A 24,623-nucleotide genomic window follows, 5' to 3' on the forward strand; every position below is an offset into this window, starting at 1 on the left:
GAGATTTGGTACGCTTGCTTCTGACAAGAGGAAAAACATACAGTCCAATTGAGGTAAGACATTGCCCTGTAATTTAAAAGTTCCTTAACATACTTTCAGAATTGAGCTAGAACAGATTTTGGAATTCACACAAAAAACACTTCAGCTCTTTAATAGATAATAATGAGAGAGAAATTCAAGTCAGAAAGCATTTATGACAAGAATAAAAATTACTCTCATCCTAAAGAAAGTTCTCACATTTGTTTTCATTTTACTTCCTCCATAAAGCCCCATCTATTATAAAAAGTAATATACACAGAATACAGAATATAAGGATTACTTCGAACTTTGCAAATCCTTGTGAAATGTCGTCTACAAATTTCTATGTAAATACATACAATGGGGAGACACTGGAAGGAACTATATCTTTTCAATCCCAGAGGGACTGGTGGGGAGGGGAAGGGGCGGGGCAGGGAAGTATTATAGTTAGAGACATAAGGCAATCCATTATATACTTACTTTTTTTTTTTTTTTTTTAAAGACAGAGTCTCACTCTGTTGCCCAGGCTAGAGTGCAGTGGCACGATCAAGGCTCACTGTAGCCTCGACCTATTGGGCTCAATCAACCCTCCCATCTCAGCACCCCCAAGCACCTGGAGTACTGGCTAATGTTTTAATCTTTTTGAGAAAGAGTCTTATTACGTTGCCCAGGCTGGTCTCAAACTCCTGGGCTCAAGCGATTCTCCTGCCTTGGCCCCCCCAAGTAACTGGAAATACCGGCTATTTTTTTTAGAGATGGGAGGTCTTACTATGTTGCCCAGGCTGGTCTCAATCTCCTGGGCTCAACCGATCCTCCTGCCTCGGCTTCCGCAAGTACTAGGATGGCAGACATGAGATACTTCCTATACATGATCACAATGAATCCTCCCAACCCCACAAGGTGTAACTGCCCCTATTTGATACATGAAGAAGCTGAGATTCAGAGAGGTTAAGACACTTGTCCAAATTTAAACAGCTAATAGATAGTCAACTAAGAGGCAACACTGAGTTTACTGAACTCTAAAGTCTCATAAGCTCTCTGCCTGTTGTAAGGTTCCTCTATGAAGAGCATACATGTGGATCCAATGTTACAAGCCAAGCAATGACAGAAAAGCCAGTGACAGGAGAACACAGTGCTCAGACATTTTCTGTTTCTTTTTTTTTTTTTTTACCCTCACTGAGGCTAGAACGCAGTGGCACAATCATGGTGCACTGCAGCCTCGACCTCCTGGGCTCAAGCAATCCTCCTACCTCAGTCTCCCAAATAGCTGGGACTACAGGCATGCACCAACATATTCAGCTAATTTTTAAATGTTTTTTAGAGATGGAGTCTTACTACGTAGTCTGGCTGGTCTCCAACTTCTGAGCTCAAACAATCTCCTGCCTCAGCCTCCCAATGTGCTTGCTGAGTTTACAAGCATGAGCCACTGCACCTAGCCCCCCAGGCATTTTCAATAGCCTGCCTGGAATTCCCCAATTAGACAGGCAGGGAGTTAGAGTACTGAAGCTTCCTATAAAGAAAGAAAAATGTGCATCTGGGAAAGAGAGTGAAGGAAGCCATTATCATCCAGAAAGACCTTGGGAGGTGCGTTTCATGAAAGACGAAGCACCAAGGGAGGAGCAAAGACAAAAGTGGTGGTAACAGTGGTATAACTAAGAAGGTATGGAGGTTGCTAAAGTAAAATTGAGTGATACCCAAATAGAATGTTTCCTATGTCACAGTTTTACTGGTGATCAGTTTATGTATGTGTATCACACTAAAGACTTATTAAGTAAAACCAAAAACAACAGCACACGTATACTATGCATCAGAATCAACAACCCACAACCTATTTACACACAGAAACTGATTATAGGTAGAGTGTAAGTCAGGGGGCGAGTAGAGGGCAGAACAGTATAGTGAGGACTGTGGAAGAGAAAGTGTTTCTGCACATGTCAACACGGTACCTGTGACCTTGAGTTCTGAAGGCCAAGTTAAGGTCACTCAGGGAAAGTATGAAGGTTGGGAAGTCCACACAGTGCTAGTATAGGCTGAAAATATAGAAGCTGGGCCTGCATGAGCACCAAAGGTCATGCTACCCTGGCCTATTTCACAGTTGCAAAAAGAAAAACACTAACACATATTAGTTTAGCATTTATTTGTTTCTCTGCAGAGCAATCACTCGATCAGTTATCTGAGTAACTGACAAGTCAGTGAGTACTGATGTACCAAACAGGTACTAATCCTCATTATGAGCAACAACCTAAATGAAATCATTAGGAACTAGCCATAGATTTTTTTTTTTCAATTTCATGATTTAACAGGCAAATATGCTGCTTGAAAACATTTCAGACAGGAGGAAATAATAAAGGAGTTAATAATTTGCCTGTTCTTGGCTCCTCGCAACTAGATACAAAAGGCTAGAAAATAGTACACCCCACCAAAAAACCCACTAAAAATTCATCATGTTATGAATGTTTAACAACTGTAAATTCAGTCTTAAATTTTATTTAAGATTAATGAAAAAACTGCATTCAGATCTACAAAGCCTAAACCTGGGATTTAAAAAATATTTTTTAATTACTTGAAATTTTATACAATAGAGATGTTCTTACAATCTAAAATATATGATTTGGATCAAATAAAACTATGGCAAATTACAGTAAATTAGAATATATTCAAACATAAAAAAGACTTTCAAAAATAATTACAGAATCAGAATTTAGAGGAACATTAATTTTCATTTGAAAAGTTATTTATTTTTACTAGTCTTTGTAAATATAGTCAGAAAATTATATAGTATATTTACACTCCTTGAACAGAACTGTATCTTATTTGCTGTATATCTTCAGAACCTAAAAGTGTACTTGATACGTAGTAGACATTCAACATTCAATTTATTTTACAAATAAATTATCATTCAAGAAAAATTAGAAAAATTTACTAAATGCCTTCTATGTGCCAGGTACAATTTAGATGCTGGGAGTAACACGATGAGCAACACAAAGTTAATGAAAAGTGTATTACAAAGATTGTTTTATGTATATAAATGAACCTGCCTTCAAAATTGAGAACTGAAGGGGCCAAATAAAGTTTGTCTTTTTTTTTTTTTTTTTTTTGAGGCGGAGTCTCGCTCTGTCGCCCAGGCTGGAGTGCAGTGGCCGGATCTCAGCTCACTGCAAGCTCCGCCTCCCGGGTTTACGCCATTCTCCTGCCTCAGCCTCCCGAGTAGCTGGGACTACAGGCGCCCGCCACCTCGCCCGGCTAGTTTTTTTTGTATTTTTAGTAGAGACGGGGTTTCACCGTGTTAGCCAGGATGGTCTCGATCTCCTGACCTCATGATCCGCCCGTCTCGGCCTCCCAAAGTGCTGGGATTACAGGCTTGAGCCACCGCGCCCGGCCTAAAGTTTGTCTTTACATGTTGAACTTTTCCATACAGTACAGATATACTTTAAAATTAAGGTATGCTTGTAATAAAAGATTTATAGGCCATATATTTGACATGGGATCATCAAGTATGTGACTGCTGGGAATCTTTTATATCAGGGAGAAGGAAGGAGGAAGAGGAAGGAGGAGGAGGAAGGAGGAGGAGGACGGAGGAGGAAGGAGGAGGGGAACGAGGAGGCGGCGGAGGGAGGAGGAGGAGGAAGGAGGAGGAAGGAGGAGGAGGGAGGAGGAAGGAGGAGGAGGAAGGAGGAGGAAGGAGGAGGAAGGAGGAGGAGGAGGAGGAGGAGGAAGGAGGAGGAAGGAGGAGGAAGGAAGAGGAGGAGGAGAGAGGAAGGAGGAGGAAGGAGGAGGAAGGAGGAGCAGCGGAGGAAGGAGGAGAAGGAAGGAGGAGGAGAAGGAAGGAGGAGGAGAAGGAAGGAGGAGGAGGAGGAGGAGAGGAAGGAGGAGGAGAAGGAGGAGGAGGGAGGAGGAGGAAGGAGGAGGAGGAGGAACGAGGAGGCGGTGGAGGAAGGAGGAGGAGGAGGAAGGAGGAGGAGGAGGAGGAGGAAGGAGGAGGAGGAGGAAGGAGGAGGAAGGAGGAGGAGGAGGAGGAGGAGGAAGGAGGAGGAGGAAGGAGGAGGAGGAAGGAGAGGAGGAGGAGGGGGAAGGAGAAGGAGGAAGGAGGAGGAGGAAGGAGGAGGAGGGAGGAGGAAGGAGGAGGAGGAGGAGGAGGAGGAGAAACTGAACAGCATTTCCATAACCTTTAGCAGAATGGACATATGGCCCATCCTAGTCAATAAAATTTCCTTGGCGAGCGGAAGGTAGATAAACTAGATCATCTGTCTGTCTGATTTGAAAAATGCATTTAGCTTTATGAAATAAAAATGTTTGGGTTTTCTTCTAATAAAGATTCACTTAAAGAGGTTATGACAATAGTGAAGAAAAGAAGAATGGGGAAGAAAAAGGTAAACCACACATTCCTTTTTTTTTTTTTTTTTTGAGATGGAGTCTCGCTCTGTCGCCCGGACTGGAGTGCAGTGGCCAGATCTCAGCTCACTGTAAGCTCCGCCTCCCGGGTTTACGCCATTCTCCTGCCTCAGCCTCCTGAGTAGCTGGGACTACAGGCGCCCGCCACCTCGCCCGGCTCGTTTTTGTATTTTTAGTAGAGACGGGGTTTCACCGTGTTAGCCAGGATGGTCTCGATCTCCTGACCTCGTGATCCGCCCATCTCGGCCTCCCAAAGTGCTGGGATTACAGGCTTGAGCCACCGCGCCCGGCCATTCCTTATTCTAACAAAGAAGAAGCTGAAGAAGGTTTTCTTCATGTTTTCAGCATTAGTATCTTTGTGCTTCTTACAATAGAAACCAAAACAGAATCTCCATTTAGGTCCACAAAAGTTTAGAAGTAAACTAATCACTACAGTTGTATCAAGGAAATACTACGCAAGTTGAGAACAAAAAAACAAGGTAAGAATAAAAGTCAGTAAGGATTTGACACGTCCCTACCATGACGTGGTAAAGGGAAGCCTAGCAACTCCTTCACAATCAGGAAACACGACATCTATCACATGACTTCAGCATTAAAGACTCATGAGAATTTGGGGTAAAATACATTTCTGTGCAGATTTCCAATCTGAGGCCAGGTACCTTAGCTACCTTGATTCTCTTCAATCTTGCCCAAAGACAAATATCTCAAAGAAAGATGACCACCCTTCCCAGCACTTTGGGAGGCCGAGACAGGTGGATCACGAGGTCAGGAGATCGAGACCATCCTGGCTAACACAGTGAAACCCCGTCTCTACTAAAAAATACAAAAAACTAGCCGGGCGAGGTGGCGGGCGCCTGTAGTCCCAGCTACTCGGGAGGCTGAGGCAGGAGAATGGCGAGAACCTGGGAGGCGGAGCTTGCAGTGAGCTGAGATCCCGCCACTGCACTCCAGCCTGGGCAGCAGAGTGAGACTCCGTCTCAAAAAAAAAAAAAGATGACCACCCTTCCAATTGATACCATGCTCCTGGCAGTCCAGTGCCTGTCCTTAGAGAGAAATGCTCCTGGCACAGCCAGCCCAGAGGACACATCAGCCCCCTGTTCCTCTCTGACAAGCCTCACCACACGAACTTTTGCTACAGCTTCTAGTGCACATGTGTCATTCCACCACTAAAGTGACTGTCTTCTCCAGAGCATGCGGCACACGGCAATTCTCAGCAAGTGCTAGCTGAGTTAAATCACACTTGGTCTCTGGGCCTTGGGTTTCTTCATTTAGAAAATGATGGTGGAAATATCTTTTCAGCCCTTTCCACAGAGGTATCATAAGGCTCCAACTAACTCAAGCAGATGAAAAGAGCTCCAGAAAATGGAAAGGGCCACAAGAGTATAAGGGGGCCATCCAGCAGGTGGGCACCATACTCACTGCAATGGACGAAGTTACACAGACAACACAGACACAGCTGGGCTTAAAAGACTCTTACTCAAAATTCAGAGGACTCAGGCAGTGCACAAAGATTTTAGGAAAATTTGTGTCATGACTAGTTTTGAGATTCTGATTCAAAGAGGCAAGCACGGTCCCCAGATGCTGTCAGAACGGAAGCTTCACAGAAGATATTAATACCTTGCCTGACTTACCCACCAAAGGATCCCTAAGGCTGGGAACACTCGTATTTGATGAATGGGTGAAATCAGAAACAAGGATGCGAGGACCCCAGAGCTCCAGACTTCAACCGGGAGGGAGTCGAAGGAGCCTGGCTGACCTAGGAGACCCAGACTGACCAGCCTCCAGCCTGAAGTCCCTCAGGAAGTCTATTTTAAACCCTTTTCTCCAACCTTTTGGAAAGTTCTCACCATTGGGCAGGGAAGTAAGCATAGGCCTGGGAACTCAATAGGCAAACAAATCTAAATTCTACCCTGGGCTCTGCACCTCACTGACTGGATGGCCTCTCCTTAAAATGTGGTTACCAGAACCTGCTTTGCAAGGCTGATACAAAGATTAAAGTTGATAATACATGTAATGCACTAAGCACAATGCCAGGACATAGTAAACACTAAACAATAAATCATCAGTCCCTTTTGTCTTCTGGGCAAAGGAAGAACCTAAATTAGGCTAGATGCTACGAAATCTCTCCCAACTCGGATCTTTAGTCTTGGAGCAGAGACAGAGCCAAATTTCCCTTAAAGCCCTAGAGGGCTAGAAGAGAGACAACCCATCAAGACAAAACACTGAGAATTCCTGGTCCCGTGACAAGGACCCGCTACATAACCATCCATTCCATTTTCCCAAAACTATAACCAAAGTCATCTGAGTGCTAGTGAACTCTATCTCTTGCGGCAACAATGAGCGAGGCAAGTATCTGTAACACCCAGCTGGAACCAGGACTTGGCGACAAGAAAAAAGAAGACTCCAGCACATCCAGAATAAGATTTCGGTGTTGTGTCAGTCTTTGGAAGGAGGAAAAAAATCCCAGAGGTAATGCTTTCAGGTTCAGGCCTTTTGTTGACACAGGTAAGAAACTGGGAGAAACAGAGGCATTTGAGTTGATACTCGAAGAATGAACTCCTTCATACCCTCTAAACTGTTTGCTGAGAAATCAGCAGTGCTATTAGCAACTGCACAAGTGACAGGACACAGCATCGACTTCCTGTGCGCCCCAGTGACCTCTACACAGCAGCACTTGGGCACACTCCATATTTACTTATGGTGCAATCTGATCCTGACTTCAGTGAGTTATTTCACAAGCCTTTTAAGGGTTACTACATTTTGTTCCTATAAGAGGCCAGTCCAAATTAGCAACAAAAGAATAGTTAAACACAAGAAAAACCACCTCTTTTGTGCTCAAGAAAGGCAGTCCTGGTCATTAAAAAGGTAAAGTGTTTTATTCTCTACCAACTTTCTTTTGCAAAAATCAGTCCAGTAATTTCCCAAGGGGGAATTAGTAGTCTCACTCTCCTGAAGATGAGGATTGCCAAAATGGTGCACCCATATACTAAAAGTGCAAGTTGTCTAGCATTTGGTTCTGTGCCATGTCTCACAGGAATTATTCCAGTTATCAATGGCTACGTAACAAATTACCTCAACATTTAGCATCTTAAAGGGGCCATTTTATTTTCAGTCCTTCTCCCTGCCTTTGATTTTCAGACTAGATGATTTCTAATGATGTATCTTAAAGTGTACTGGCTCCTCCCTCTGTGATCTTTCTTGAGGTTAAGCACATTTGGTATTTTTTTTTTAATTTTAGATACTATATTTTTCAGTTCTAGAATTTCCATTTGGTTCTTTCTTATAGTTTCTATTTCTCTGCTGAGATATCCTATCTTGCCACTCTTATGAAGCGTATTTCCTTTACATCCTTGAGCATGATTACATTTGCTACTTTAAAATCCTTGTCTGCTAAGCCCAGTATCTGAGTCCTCTCACAGTCAGTCTCTGCTGATTATCTTTTCAACTGAGAACAGGTCACATTTTCCTGAACATCAAGTAGTTTTAAACTGCACCCTGGACATTACAGGATATATTATGCTGTAGCAATTCTGGATTATATTATATTCCTCTAAAGAGTGTTGGTTTTTTTTTAGAGGGTAATTATCAATTAACTACAGTGTAAGTTGGACTTACACTATAAACTCTAGGGTGGGAGCTCAAATCTCAATACAATTATTTCAACCTTAGCTTAGCTGCTTGAAGCCTGCCCCACACGTGTGATTCAGGCATTAGCAGAGATTTAGATAGTTGACACCCAGAGTTTGGGGTCTGTTTTCTACTTTCCACAATTGCCCCCTCACTTTCCAATGCTATGGTTGCCCTCAAACTGTTCTTTGATTCTTCAAGCTAGAAAGACTGAAGATTTTGTAACAGACTTTTCACTGCCCTGCCTGCCACACACTGTGTCATTCCCTTCTTCCAAGTGTCAATTTCACTCCAGAATCTGCCCATTTGTGTCAAATTTGAGTGTCTTCACACCACTATTTTTTGTCCGAAGTTTATAATTGCTATTTGAAGAAGGATCAGTCCAACAGTAACTTCCTGGGCTACTAACAGAAGCAGGACCTACATCACTTATTTGTTTTCCCTACTTTTCACTTTTTCTCATAAAATCATAAATTCAGAAATTCATAAATTCATAAATTCAGAAAGGGCTTTGCCCAGTAGGGGGGCCCTGATCTATGTGGCATCAGCTGGGCAAGTAAGAAACTGAGGATGGATCTACTCCCAAGGTGGTTTCTCACACACATCTCATGCCTTGGTGTTCATTCACTAGGCTTTTTCTCTCTCCTCATTGTATCTCATCTTCCAGGGCTTTTCCATGTGTATTCAGCAACTCACAGCAAGGTGTTATCTGGGAATCTATACTTCTTACATGGTGACTGGCTTTTAAGAAGCCAGAAATAGAATCAGCTAGACCAGTTACGGGCTATGCCAGAAATAGTATAGGATCACATATTTGATTGCTCACAGCAGCCACAGGGCCTGCCCAGATTCAAGTGGATGGAGAAACAGATGCCAACCGTTGGCAGAGGAGTGGCAAAGTCATACTGCAAAGAAACACATGTACAATGCAAGACATTCTGCCACCATCTTAGAAAAATATAATCTGGCACAAATTTAATTAATATTTAACTAAGCAAATCAAATGCCACCCAAAGTAAAACTCCAGAAAAATACAGAAAGGTGAGATCAATCTGAAGCATATGGTCCAATTGCCCTGAGATCTTTCTTACCATTCTCTCACATTCTCGATATAATTACCTTTAAGCTGTTCTGCACATAAGAGGTTTCTAAAAGCAGCCTACTAGGTCCTCAAAGACTTCATACTTAAATATTATATTCCTTTTATATCCATTTTAAAACACCTAGAAGAAAAGGCTTATGATGCTATCGTCCATAAACATACGATATAGATCTAAGCTTTGTTTTTTCTTAATAGGCAATAATAATTAGTGTCTATTAAATATCTACTGTGTGTTAGAAATTTGTCTAGGCTCCAAAGAGCCTATATGTTAACATATATATATACACACACATAGGTGTATGTATACGTGGGGGGGGGGTGTGTATACATATAAAATATACATCTCTCTATCCAAGCTACTTCCTAAGCACCTTAGGTTTTCACTCCAAAAGAGTGAATGTCTGCCAAAGACTATATTCTAAACGAAGCTATACATGTATAATACATACTAAGAAGTCCTCTTACCTTGTCTTGGTTATCTTTATTCTTGTAACACAGATTTCCAATCAGACGAATAAGATGAGACTTAAATCCCTCGGCCACATTGGAGATGTCACCTTCTGCTCTCACGCAACCACAATTACTGAAGATGTTTGTGGTTTCCCTTCCAGTTACATGAATCACCCGTAAAAGATCTATAACCAAAAGAGTAAACTTCATTTTCCACAGAAAAGTAACTTTTAGTATTTTGTACTAATAGTTTTCTATAACCAAATCTAATTTATTTTAATAGACTAAAGGTAGAGCACAGAAAGCTTTATTTAAATAATGATTACAAAGCTCTTCTGCCTTTGCTTTAAATAAGGATTAAAAGGCTCTTCTGCCTTTGCTTTAAATTTTGTGACTCTAGTTTTGGGGAGATAAGCCATAATGACTACCCCAACTCAGAGTTTCTATTTATCTACAAAGAAAAGTTAGCTAAAAGTTTACTAGCACCTTTCTTACAAAAAGGTTTCCAATCTCAACTTCTTTATGAAAGAACTCTTCTAATAACTTCAGTCAGTGAAGTCTAAAACCCAATATCTATCCATAATGATGCATATGACAGAAACCAAGAAGAGTGCTTATTTTTCCCTCATCCGACTGGCCAAATCATCAGAAGCCAGCATGTGTTCTCCATACTTCACTCCAGCTACATTCAGGAGAAAGAACTTACTACTGCTCTACTCTATGAGCACCTCCAGGCAGCCAATGAAAACAGACAATCTTCCAGGAACTGCATTTCAGTGTTTCCGCATTTAACCCTCTCAACAAACCTATACAGGAAAGTATCCCTTCCCCAATGTTATAATGAAGAAAACAACAGGCTCAGAAAAGTGCAGAGCTGGGATGGCAACCCACATCGAGCCTGGCTCCAAACTCAGGCTCTTTCCATAATCACTCAGTGTCCCAGGTTCACGGTGTTTTATTCAAATTATCACTAAAAGCACTGTACTCAAAATACAACACTGATGAGGAATTCTAAGGATCTTCCTCTACAGCTCACTGCTAGCTCATCTATCCTGCTAGACACAAAGTCATCGTTCTCAGTACACTGGTCTCCAGAGTAAGTATCATCTTTTTAAAGGAAAAAATTGCAAATAATGCATAGCAAACCTAAGCATAGCCAGCCACAAGGAACAGGTTCTACTTCAATTATTTTGCAAACAGCTTCTTAGCAAGGTTGGTAATACTTTTAACAATGGTTTCTTGTTTAAAACCACTTTCTCATAAAATTTGTATATATAATGTGTACAAAACACCATTCTATGTGCTCACTAAATGTAAATGGGAAAAATTTACTGTCACATTTTGCAAAGCTATAGTAATATAAAACACAATCATCATTGCAAACCTCCCCTGCCCCATTATCTTCATCACATCCTATATTGATGAAACATCTACCATGTGCATCTACAGGCATTGTTATCCTCCTATTACTGAGAAGGCATCTTCAGTTAAACAGAAGGGAAGTGGCTGCACAACCATGTGGGCTCAGGTTTATCTGGCCCGCCTGAACTGTTACAACACTGTGATTCCTCTCAATAAAATATATTCACAAAATTCCCAAAAGTACACTGAAAATTAAGGATTTGTATTTGGATTTACATTACAGTATGACAAGCCAAAGATTTCTTAGCTAAAAATACAATGTGTGATATTTCACTCACCAATCACTCTTTCCAGCAAGCCAGGGAAAACCTGCAGATAGCCGAGCAGCTCAGTATTCGCAGTCATTTCGCACAGGACGTCGAGAAGCCTAATCGTAGCCAGTGCCTCCTAGAAAGAAAATAAAACATAACTTTAAAGCATATTTTAAGTGAAATGATTTAACTGTTATAAATAACTGTAAGAGAATAAAATATTTCAATAAATTTAAAGTCAGTGCTTGTAATAAGTCAAAGAGAAAAACAAAACTATGAAGAACAAAACAGAAGTATGAAATATGTACACGACTCATCATTTTCACTAACAGCAGACATCTGCCATCAAGAATGCAAGATTATGTGTCATTATGTGTCTTCTTGGAGCAAAGAGTCAGAAAAGTTCTTATTCAAGCAAAAAGACATTCCAACAGTGGAATAAATGTTCAAAATTACTAGCTACGTACATGACATTTATGCAAATACTTTCTTTTTAAAGCATTCCCAGCATGCAAATTCCACTTTAAAGATACAAATAGCCCATGAAATACATTAATTTCTTGTCCACAGAAATCCTGTAAAATGCTGTGGTTGAAAAAACTCTGGCTTTAAGAACTTGCATAATTTCTGGGTAAATATGAACTTCTATGCAATATCTTGGTAGATCAGAAAGACAGTATTATTTGAAAACACTACTTCACATAGCTACTAAATAATTTATTATCAAATACACTGCATGACCAAGAAACTGCCCAGTACCAACTGCAGAGCATTAGTCTATATAAAAATTTTAAATGTAACTTTTGTATAGATTTTTAACCCCATTTTTAAAGTACCCATTATTTGACAAAATGTGGCAGAGATTATAAAGTTAGTCCATAAAGATAACATTCGTCACTTTGGGAGGCCGAGGTCAGAGGATCACTTGAGGTCAAGAGTTCAAGATCAGCCTGGTCAATATGGTGAAATCCCATCTCCACTAAAAAAATATAAAAATTAGTCAGGCATGGTAGCAGGCGCCTGTAATCCCAGCTACTAGGGAGGCTGAGGCAGGAGAATCATTTCAACCCAGGAGGCAGAGGTTGCAGTGAGCCAAGATCATGCCACTGGACTCTGGCCTAGGCAATAGAGCAAGACTCTGTCTCAACCAAAAAAAAAAAGAACATTCTTCAAAAGAAAGACAAATTACTTCCTTGTTAATGCTAAACGTGTATTTACTGCTTTCTAATTAAGAGATTTAAAGGTAATATATTAATATAGTATTCTGAAATCTCAAAATAAATAGCAAGAAACAACACATATTTTTAATGTCTTGGATCTTTAATTTTATATCACAGCCTTCTTTTTGCTAAAGAGTTAAAGGGGAAAAATCTCGATTAGAAGTCTAAAGTTAGTACCATGTTAAAACGAGTCTTGACCAAGTCCATCAATTTCACAAAGCTTCAACAACCTCTTTTATTAAAGGCGTAGTTGCCCAGATTGTTTTCTTGAGATACCACTGCTCCTTCAAGAATAGACCTAGGGCAGACCATGCAAAAGGTAGCCGTGGACACCTCATCCTAGCAGATAACAAAGATGCTATTACAGGCTACTAGGGTCATGTCAGAAATTCGGAATCAGAAACAACTTGATGAGGCTCCCACTGGCCAGCGGTGGCACATTAATCACCAGAAAGAATTACGGCAGCAGACTGAAAACAAAGCGAGTGGTTTTAAAGCTATGGCTTCCTGATGAAAATAAAATGAAACAAAACAACTCACTGGTCATCTTTGAATGATGCCACAGAACCAACTCATTACTCTGAAGATTGGTAATCAAGGGGGAAAACAATCAAGCACTTATCCTGCCTTTCTTCATCCCGTGTACCTCACAGAACCTAAGAATTGATTATGGAAAGTTTCTCTTTAAAAAATACTCCTGCTAATAAACAAAGAATGAACAATAATGTTAAAATGCCACCATTTTGCAACCCCTAAAGAATTCGTGGATCTAGGTAATCATTAATGACTGCTAATATCACAAAGAGATAACCAAGCCTCATGTGCTTCTTGATGAAAATAGTATCACCAACAACGAAACACTACTGCAAAAATAAACAAAAAAAAACCTAACCCAAATCTGAATATGCCTCTGGAACTAATTTTCATTCACTGGAAATGCAAGGTAAAGAAGAATATGTTAAGTGCCACCTTGGAGACATACTCATCAAAATCTGAAATGTAGAAAAGTCTATGGGAAAACAACCCAGTTTCTCCAACAAGTAAGTAGCAAAGAGGAAAAAAAAGAAGAGGGAAGGGGAACCTATACACTAGAGTAAAGTTACGTCAATCAGTTGCAACATACAGCCCTTCTCTTTATGCTGTTTCAACAAAACAAACTTGAAAAAGATTATTAGACAATAGGGGAAATCTGAATACTATTTATTTGATAATACATGTTATTATTAGTTATTTTAGATGTTCTCATCGTATTATACTTGTGTCTGAAGACTCCTTCTCTTTTAGAGTAACTGATGAAATATGTTGGAGCTTTGAATCAGTCCATGGCAACTGGCATAAGAACGAGTGGAACTGTGGAGGAAAGAAGAATGGTGATGAAGGGGAAGCTGCTGAAGCCAGGGGATGGCAGATGGAGTTTAAGTACACTTTCTTCTTAGTCTATGTTTGAAATTTTCCATGTTAAAACGACAGGAACAAAATTAGAGGTTGGAAGAGATGAACTGGAAGTCTCCTTCCAGCTCTTAAATTCTATGATATTAACTAAAATAAACCTAAAAGAAAATTAATCTATCCCCACCTAACACATCCCCAATTTTAGTCATTAAAATCATTTTATTAATGAAGTGTTTTTAATGAGCATCTGGAAATTAGTAATGAAAAAACAGCCAGGAAAATTTACTCTCTTAAAAAATAAGATTAATGAGTAAAATGCCCTTCCAGATATTTAAAAGTCTTATGAAACTAGTATTAATCAAATCAGGCACTAGTGCAAAAAAAAAAAAGACAAGCAAATGAAGGGAATATTGTGAAAGATTTTGAAGTGAGCAAAAAAGATTAGTCTCCTATCTCACCTGTCTCAGTTAACACTGTCATTTAGTATCTTTGAGCAATGTTACAGCTTTCTAAGTTACAGAAAACTTATATTAATACAGAATTATTCCTGTCTATTAAAATGCAAATTAGTTATATCTGCCTGGACTGCAACTCCTTTCTCCATAGATGAGTTTTTGCATTTATTTGTATGTTCGTTTCAGCGTTTCTTTATGGCATATAAACACATATCTCTCTGAATTCTCCCTTCTCTAGCTGTTAACATCTTACTGGTTCCCTCCAATTTGTTTGGAGGGAACCAGTAATTGTCCAAATAAATAAAAGAATTTAGGATATGATACAGGTAGGTGGGAGGATCCTCAAGCCCAGGAGCTGGAGAATACAGCAAGCTATGATTGCACCACTACACTCTAGCCTGGGCAACAGGGTGAGACTCTGTCTCAATTAAGAAAAAAAAAATTAGTGGAAAGGATAAGATTATTCACTAAATGGTACTGAAATAATAATGAACAGATAACATTTAGGGAACATTAACTTGTACCAATCGGCATATTAAATGTTTATATTCAAATACAACCTGGCTGGGCACGGTGGCTCACACCTATAATCTTAGCACTTTGGGAGCCTGAGGCAGGTGGATCACCCAAAGTCAGGAGTTCAAGACCAGCCTGGCCAACATGGCGAAACCCCATCTCTACTAAAAATACAAAAATTAGCCAGGCATGGTGGTGGATACCTGTAATCCCAGCTACACAGGAGGCTGAGGCAGGAGAATCAGTTGAACCCGGGACATGGAGGTTGCAGTGAACCGAGACCTCACCACTGCATTCCAGCCTGGGCAACAGAGCAAGACTCTATCTCAAAATAAAAAAAAATAACAATAATATAACCCATTTCAAGAAAAAGAAGGGCAGAGAGAGGATGAGTAACTTTTCCAAGATTATATACCTGTAACAGAAGAAATCAAGATTCAAACCCAGTCAGTCTCACACCAAAGATTTTATAATCTTGAATAGTCAAAAGACATAAATAATTCATTTGGATCCATAACTCACTCCTTGCTCAAAAATAAATTCTAGATAAATAAAAATGAGAACTAAGTACTGAAAGAACTAGACTATGTAGGTGTATATTTCCACAATCTAAGTGGAGAATTTACTTAAAAAACAAACAAAAATCTTCTTGGCTGTCAGCTCTTAAAAAAAAAAAAAGAAATCCAGAGTCCAAAAGGATAAAATTGATAACCTTAATTAGATTAAACACAAACAAAAAACGACTAAAAGGCTAACAGAATATCAGAAATAAATTCAAACAAAAATTACGTGAACAATAGTTTACTGTATGTACGACAGAAAGATTAATTTCCAGAAAATGCTTTTTAATAAATGCATTTTAAAGAGTAACCTAATATGCAAAACAAACATAATGGTCACTGAAAAACATTAACGAGAAATAGTAATTAAATCAGATCTGCAACGGGCAGCTCATGCAATCTTGTGTTGCACTGGTGTGCAATTCAGAAATCTCTCTAAAGTTTTTAAAAATACCTAATTCTTCGACCCAGCAATTCAACCCCAGGAATTTATAATCTCAGATTTACTTGTCCGAAATTTGTACAAGGATGTTCACTATAACATTACTTGTAAAGGTTAAAAGAAAAAAAAAGCCACCTGAAAGCAGTTGAAACGTCTATAGGGAACAAATGAAAAAATTATGATACGTCTATATAATTAAATAAATATAAATACATCTATATAATTAAATAAATATTATTCATTAGAAACATACAATGAATATACACATGCTAAAGTGCAAAGATGTACAAGTTATATCATAAGTAAAAATAGCAAGTTGAAGAATAGTGTAAAAAATGAAAACAAAAAACATATAGGTGTGTATATACAAAAAAATACCTTTGAAAAGAAAACAAAAAAAAAAAGGATATGCATATAGATCTATAGAAAACAAACAGAGGCTGGGCAAAAAGGGGAAAACTTTGTAACTTTTTTTTTGTTAAGATGGGAGTCTTGCTCTGTCGCCCAGGCTGAAGTGCAATGGCACAATCTCGGCTCATTGCAAACTCCGCCTCCCGGGTTCAAGCGATTCTCCTCCCTCCACCTCCCGAGTAGCTGGGATTACAGGCGTCCGCCACCATGCCAGGCTAATTTTTGTATTTTTAGTAGAAACAGGGTCTCACCATGTTGGTCAGGCTGATCTCAAACTCCTGACCTCAGGCGATCAGCCCACTTTGGCCTCCCAAAGTGTTGGGATTATAGGCCTGAGTCACCAGGCCCAACTGAAACTTTATGTTTCACTGACTTCAGCTTAAATAATTTTTAACAACAAAGCAAATACTATTTGCCTTATACAAACATTTAAGCCCTTCATATGTGGAAAAAAATGCACTATTTATTGTAGAATATATATTATGTAGCTAAATATGTAATACCTACTGCATAACAGGTACTACAGTATGGCCTAAACTGGGGTTGCAAAGATTAAAACAGAATGCAAATCCCACAACCTGAGGACAATTATTGTATTATATGGGCATCAGAAAATACAAAGCTAAAAAGAATGTTTTTTAAGCTTTCAGAGAAAAGGCAAGGCTTGCCACCAGTGAACAAGATTCAGAACTGACAAAAATATATCAAAAACTGGAAATAAGTATACAAAATATATCAAAAGACAGGAATAAGTACATTAACATGAGAACCCAAAACTATTTTTATAAAGAAACATGAAGAAAACCTTGGGATTTTAAAGCCAAACAATTACATCAATTAAAAAACACGTGCTATAAATACAACTGTTTCCATTCTCACTTTTCAGTCATAGCATTGAGAACTTTATTGAATATCTATCTTCTCCTAAAAAGATCACCAATGAGTAAATGCAGTGGTTTGGCAGAAGAATGGCTGGGGAGGAGGAGGCAGGTGGAAAGCCCTATTTGTAGCTTTTGCTGGTTTCCATGGCATAACTACTTCCACCATGGATGATTTCAAGGTACTAACAATTTAACAATCAGCTCATAGAGTTCTAAGTACTCAATAATCAACTCTTAGAAGGTACCACAGGCCAGCTCCAGCATACCACGTGGTCTTTGGCATATTTAAATACTGGCATAAGGGGTCCCCTTTAAAAAAAAAAAAAGTATGACATATCTACATTAATATGCACAAGTCATAAATGTATAACTCAATAAACTTCCAAAAGTAAATTAATTTGGCTTTGCAAAAGAAAACTGCCTATGATTTTTTTTGTTTTGTTTTGTTTTGTTTTTTTTGAGACAGGGTCTCACTCTTCCCCAGGCTGGAGTGCAGTAGCGCAATCACAGCTCACTGCAGCCTCAACCTTCTGGAGCTTAGGCAAGCCTCCCACCTCAGCCTCCCCAGTAGCTAGGACCACAGGCGCACACCACCACGCCCAGCTAATTCTTTGTTTTTTTGTACAGATGGAGTCTCCTTATGTTGCCCAGGCTGGTCTCCAACTCCTGGGCTTAAGCAATCCTCCCACACCTTGGCGCCCCAAAGTATTGGGATTACGGGCATGAGCCACTGTTCCCAGTCTAAAATTTTCCATTCCATTAATATATAAAAATACTTCCCATCTTAGAGAAAAAAGTCTGAAGGAAAAATAAGTTTTCCTAAATATGAAGAGTATTTTCAGGAATTTCTCACTACAATACTGAAATCACCTATCCTTTAATCAGAAGTGCCTTGAAAAGTTTAAAGATGTGATCTGTCTTTTCTCTGTCTCCTAGAGAATTTTTAAAACTTTTCTTAAGCATGACTCACTGCTCCTCCTGCTGGAAACAAAGGCAAATCTATCTCCAGCAAGTAAAAGCAAGCCCCTGAATAAAGACCTTTCTTTTCTATCACAGAAAATGAGAACTAAAGTAACGACCTGATTATAAGACCTAACATGGTCTATATGACAAAGCACAGAAAATCAATACCAAAATGGTCCTGAACAAAAGTATATTCACAAAAACGGAAATACCCTCTAGTGGTCGAGCAGTCACAGCCATGAGCTGCATTTACAACAGGAGTTAACAATTTCACAGTATTGCACACTACTCTCTGGGAAACACTACGGATCACATTCTCTACCTTCCCACCTGTGGACAGTGGATGAGTATCCACTCTGGATTCTAATCCCTCTCCTCCAGTCTCACCCATTTGCCGATGGTGATTCCAGCATCAATTACTCCCTCTCTACCTGACCATTCATATCAGCATACAAAGGAACTCTCTATCATCTTCTATTAAAATGTGTTTAAATCAGCTTTATTGAGGTATAACATACATGTAATGAAATAATCCATCTTAAGTATACAGTACAGAGTTGTGTCAAGGTATACAGCGAAATGCCACATTCTACTATTAAGAAAGTTCCCTCGTGTCCCCCTGCAATCAATTCCACTCCTTCATTTCCAGATCCAGGTAACATCTGATCTGTTTTCTGTCATGAACGATATATCTGGCCTGCTACAGAATCCCACAGAAATGGAATCAGCCAGCATGTTCTCTAGTCTGTCTGGCTTCTCTCCCTCCACACTTTTGAGATTCTTCCCTGTCGTATCACAAGTGCATCCTTTTTACAGCTGAGTGGTCCAGAGAAAGAACAATTCTAACTTTACCACAGAAGAAAGGAGAACAGATAAAATCAGCAAGTTCTGAAGTAAAGAGGAGGGATAGAGAATTAACACAAGCTCCCTTCCACATCCTGATAAAACGAGACCTGAACGATCTAAGGTAGGCTTAAGGAGAGTAAAAAAATAGTTTAAATAATTAACCAGGACAGTATACAACTAGGAATCTCCTATAAAGAAGAGAAGAAGCAAACCGTCTAGAAAGCAGTTTGGAAGTATGTATTAAGAGCTTTAAACATGTGATATCCTTACACATAGCAATCTCACTTCTAAGATTATGTCCTAGGACAATAGCTGTGGAAACGTGCACAGATGTAACTATAAAGGCATGTACTACAGTATTATCTAAAATAAGGAGAAATAAGAACAACCTACTGCCAGATGTGGTGGCTCATGCCAATAATCCCAGCCCCTTGGGAGGCCGAGGCAGGCAGATCACGTGAAGTCAGGAGTTCAAGACCAGCCTGGCCAATATGCTGAAATCCCGTCTCTACCAAAAATACAAAAATTATCTGGGCATGGTGGTGCACACCTGGAATCCCAGTTATTTGGGTGGCCAAGACAGGAGTATTGACTGAACTCAGGAGGCAGAGGTTGCAGTGAGTCAAGATTGTGCCACTGTGATCCAGCCTGGGCGACAGAGCAAGGTTCTGTCTTAAAACAAAAAACCACAAAAACAACCTAAATGTCCAACTACAGGGATTTGGACAAATAAACAGGAAATTCTTTACTTGAAATGTTATGTTGGCTTTTTTTTTTTTTTTTTGAGACAAGGGTCTCACTCCATCACGCAGGATGGAGTGCAGTGGGGCAATCATGGCTCAACCTCCTGGGCTCAAGTGACCCTCCCACCTCAGCCTCCCAAGTAGCTGGGTCTATAGGCGTGTGCCACCATGCCCAGTTAAGTTTTGTATTTTTTGCCAAGACGGGGTTTCACCATGTTGTCCAGGGTGATCTGAAATTCCTGGGCTCAAGCGATCCTCCCACCTTGGCCTCCCAAAGAAGTGGGGTTACAGGTGTGAGGCACCATGCCCAGCCTATGTTAGCATTTATTTAAAAAGACATTTACAATGTATTTTTTTTTTTTTTTTTTTTTTTGAGATGGAGTCTCGCTCTGTCGCCCAGGCTGGAGTGCAGTGGCCGGATCTCAGCTCACTGCAAGCTCCACCTCCCGGGTTTACACCATTCTCCTGCCTCAGCCTCCCGAGTAGCTGGGACTACAGGCGCCCGCCACCTCGCCCGGCTAGTTTTTTGTATTTTTTTTAGTAGAGACGGGGTCTCACCGGGTTAGCCAGGATGGTCTCGATCTCCTGACCTTGTGATCCGCCCGTCTCGGCCTCCCAAAGTGCTGGGATTACAGGCTTGAGCCACCCCGCCTGGCCCCAATGTATTATTTATTTATTCATTCAGCAAATATTTGCTAAGTGCCTACCATATACATAGTACTATGGACACAACAGTCAACATTTCTGCCCTCCTAGAGCTTACATTCTGAAGAAAAAATGGGAACCGCAAACGGAAGGCACAGAAAGGCTCCACTTTTAATAGATACATATGTGTTCATGTCTATGTCTGTGTGCACATATCTGATGTCATTCGCCTAGAAAATTAACCAGAATTTGTTTAAGTCGTTGACTCCGGATGGTAGGAATAAGGACACAGTTTTCCCTTATCTAAATTTTCTAACTATTCTCATATATGGATACATTATTTACATAATATTTTTAAAAGCTTTTAAAAAAGAATTCTCATAGAGGACTTGACTGAGTTAGAAAATCTGCCCATTCTCTTTTACCCGAGATTGGGAAATCTGCCTCCCTTACCTCATCATCAGGAGGCTCCTCAGAGGCCAACTTGAGCACTGTCTTGCACTGATCCACAAAGGTGCTTGCAATCAACTCAGCATGCCGCAAAAACACAGGGATGTCATCCGTGGTGAGTGGCTCATCACTCGTTATCTTGGCTATCATAAGGTCTAACAGTGTAACTCTGTAAAACATAAAGGATTTCTGCATGAATCTATAAGACTTAAATTATACAATGCTAAAAATACCTAGGAAAGCAACTTTAAGGGAATATTATTATTTTAAAGTCCTTACCTTGCTTATCATGTCTAGCTAGGAAAAACATGAATAAAGTTAATCTTCATCAATCACCTATTTTTTAAATTCTTAGTTTCTTTGACGTGTCTTGGCCACAGAAACTAGAATCGCTTAATGCACCTTTTATGTCCATTACTTTCAACGTGAAAATAATTCAACATTTTAGAAATGCTCAGTTTTTTGTATGAATACATCTACGATACAAGGAACAGCAAAGTGAAATGGGCTAACATTTATTCACTATTTTCTACAGAGCTAAGCATTTTACACATTTAATCCTCACAAAAACTCCATGAGGCAGGTACTGTCATTAGTTTCACATTAAAGGTGGGTAAATAAGGGTTGGTGAGGTTAATTCACTTGTCCAGTGTCACAAAACCACTGAGAGTCTAAGCTAGGATTCAACCTGTGCCCTGAGCCAGGTGCTTTAACCACTCATTTGATAGTCTTTATTGTGAAACTTTACTATTTGTTTTAGTTTACAAAAACACAAATCTGAAGACCAAGACTGTGACATTTTTACATCAATAAATAAATTACCAAATAAATATTTCTTTTCAACCACCTCTTTCCTTCTCCTAGGAAAAATGAATCACACATAGGTCAATCTGTCTAGCATAAATCTATTAGGACATTTGCTCAAAATTATATTTTGATTTGGGATTATATGTATAATTCTCATTTCTATAGAAGAAAGGGTATGAATATCTAAGCTGCTTATTAGCAAATAAGGGTAAATACATTCAAATTAGGCATGGAACATTTCTTACCAAGAGAAAAATTTAAATTATTTACTGCTTCAAGTAAGAAATAAAACTATACCAAACGCTTCCTGTACTGTGGCCAAATGATGGGAAATATCATCAGTCTGGAAAAATCACCTACAGACCTTAGCAATTTTCAAAACTCCTAAAACCTCAGATTTCTTGTGGCAATAATTAATCCAAAATAAAAGAAATACACAGTTCACTCAGTTGAGCACAGTATTAGAGAATTTCTGTTTTCCCTTATTTATATATAATCTTTAAAAATAAATTGAGGCTAAAAGTTCTAAAGCTTGAAATAAAAACTCCACAGTCACCAGACTAGAACCTCTTGAAAGTACAAAAATGCACAGCACCTATGAAACACAATGGAGAACACAAAATATCCAGGTAACAATCAACTGGATGGAACAGTACCTCACATCTCAGTATAAACATTGCATATAAATCATATAAATGCTCCACTTAAAAGATACACTTGGCAGAATGGATTAAAAAAAAAAACCACAAACCAAGTACCTGCTGTCCTCAAGAGACTCACCTGAAACATAAGGAGTCTTACAGAATCAAACTAAAGGTGGTAGAAAAGATACTTCATGCAAATGGAAACCAAAAGCGAGCAGAATAGCTCTTCTTATGTAATATAAAATAGACTTTAAAGCAACAATAGTAAAAAAACACAAAGGAGGTCATTATATGATGATAAAGGTATCGATCCAACAGAAGATATTACAATTCTAAATATATATGCACCTAACTCTGAAGCTCCCAGATTCACAAAACAATTACTAGACCTAAGAAAAGATAGACCACATGACAGGCCACAAAGCAAGTCTCAATAAATTTTTTCAAAATCAAAATATATTGGCCGGGTGTGGTGGCTCAGACCTGAAATCCCAGCACTTTGGGAGGCCAAGAAGGGCAGACCACGTGAGATCAGGCATTCAAGACCAGCCTGGCCAACATGGTGAAACCCCATCTCAACTAAAAATACAAAAACAACTAGCCAGCCGTGGTGGCAGGGGCCTGTAATTCAGCTACTCAGGAGGCTGAGGCAGGAGAATTGCTTGAACCCAGGAGGCAGAGGTTGCAGTAAGCTGAGATCGTGCCACTGCACCCCAGCCTGGGCAACAGAGCGAGACTCAGTCTCAAATAAATAAATAGATAGATCGATTGATAGACAGAACTATATCAAGTATCTTCTCAGACCACAATAGAATAAAACTAGAAATCAATTCCAAAAGGAACCCTCAAAACTATACAGATACATGGAAATTAAACAAGCTGCTCCTACATGATTTGGGGGTTAACAATGAAATCAAGACAGACATTTAAAAGTTCTTCAAAATAAATGACAGCAGAGATACAAGTTATCAGCACTTCTGGGATACAGCAAAAGCAGTGCCAAAAGGAAAGTTTATAGTGCTGAACGCCTACATCAAAAAGTCTGAAAGATCAAAAACTGACAATCTAACATCATACCTCAAAGAACTAGAGAAAGAAGAACCAACTAGGCCAGGTGTGGTGGCTTACACGGTAGAGGCAGGAGGACTGCTTAGTCCAAAAGTTTGAGACAAGCCTGGGCAACATGGTGAAATACTGCCTCTACAAAATATTAAAAAATTAGTCAGGCATGGTGGTGCATGACTGTAGTCCCAGCTACTTGGGAGGCTGAGATGGGAGGATCACTTCAGCCCAGGAAGGTCAAGGCTGCAGCGATCATGTCACTGCACACAAGCCTGGGTGACAGAGCACAACCCTGTCTCAAGAAGAACAAGCCAAACCCAAAGCTAGCAAAAGAAAAGAAGTAACAAAGATCAGAGCAGAACTGAATGAAATTGAAACAAAAGATCAAAATACAAAATATAAAAGTTGATTCTTTGAAAAGATAAATAAAATCGATAGATCATTAGCTAGATTAACCAAGAAGAGAGAAAATTCAAATTAGCTCAATTAGAAACAGAAATGGAGACATTATGGCTGGCACCACAGAAATACAAAAGACCATTTAAGACACTATGAACACCTCTGTGCAAACAAACAAGAAAATTTAGAGGAAATGAACAAACCTCTGGAAATATACAACCCTCCTAGCTTGAATCAGAAAGAAATAGGAGGTCTGAACAGACCAGTAACAACCAGTGAGACTGAATCGATAATAACAAAAATTGCCAAAACACAAAAAGACTAGGGCCAGATGGATACATGGCCAAATTCCACCAGACATTCAAAGAATTGGCACCAATCATACTGAAACTATTCCAAAAGGTTAAGAAAGAGAGAATCCTACCTAACTCTTACCTGACTCATTCTATTAAGCCAGTATCACTCTGATACCAAAAGCAGGCAAGGACATAACAAAAAAAGAAAACTACAGACCAATATCCCTGATGAACATCAGATGCAAAAATCCTCAACAAAATACTAGAAAACTGAATCCATCAGCACAGCAAAAAGATAATTCACCATGATCAAGTGGGTTTCATCTTAGGATGTAGGGATGGTTCAACATACCCAAGTAAATGTGATTCATCACATAAACAAAATTAAAAACAAAAACCATATGATCATCTCAATAGACACAGAAAAAACATTCAACAAAATCCAGCATCCCTTTATGATAAAAATTTAGGCATAGAAAGAACATACCTCAAAATAATAAAAGCCACACATGACAAACCCATAGCCAACCTCATACTTAATGGGGAAAAGATGAAAGCATTGCCCCTAAGAAGTGGAACAAGACAAGGATGTCCACTTTCACCACTTCTATTCAGTATAGTACAGGAAG

General features: G+C 39.4%; 1 protein-coding gene across 1 annotated transcript in view; it reads right to left on the reverse strand.

Annotated features, from left to right (window-relative positions):
* ATXN10 (ataxin 10) overlaps positions 1 to 24,623 on the reverse strand; it is a 180,907-nt gene that overhangs the window by 100,569 nt on the left and 55,715 nt on the right. Inside the window, exons 7-9 of the mRNA XM_033233607.1 lie at positions 20,790 to 20,955; positions 11,290 to 11,398; positions 9,605 to 9,774 (exon numbers count right to left, since the gene is read on the reverse strand). Coding sequence (XP_033089498.1) covers positions 9,605 to 9,774; positions 11,290 to 11,398; positions 20,790 to 20,955 — 445 coding nt within the window. The remainder of the gene's footprint in view (positions 1 to 9,604; positions 9,775 to 11,289; positions 11,399 to 20,789; positions 20,956 to 24,623) is intronic.

The sequence above is a fragment of the Trachypithecus francoisi genome, unplaced genomic scaffold (genome assembly GCF_009764315.1).
Source record: "Trachypithecus francoisi isolate TF-2019V2 unplaced genomic scaffold, Tfra_2.0 Lachesis_group14, whole genome shotgun sequence".
NCBI lineage: Eukaryota > Metazoa > Chordata > Mammalia > Primates > Cercopithecidae > Trachypithecus > Trachypithecus francoisi.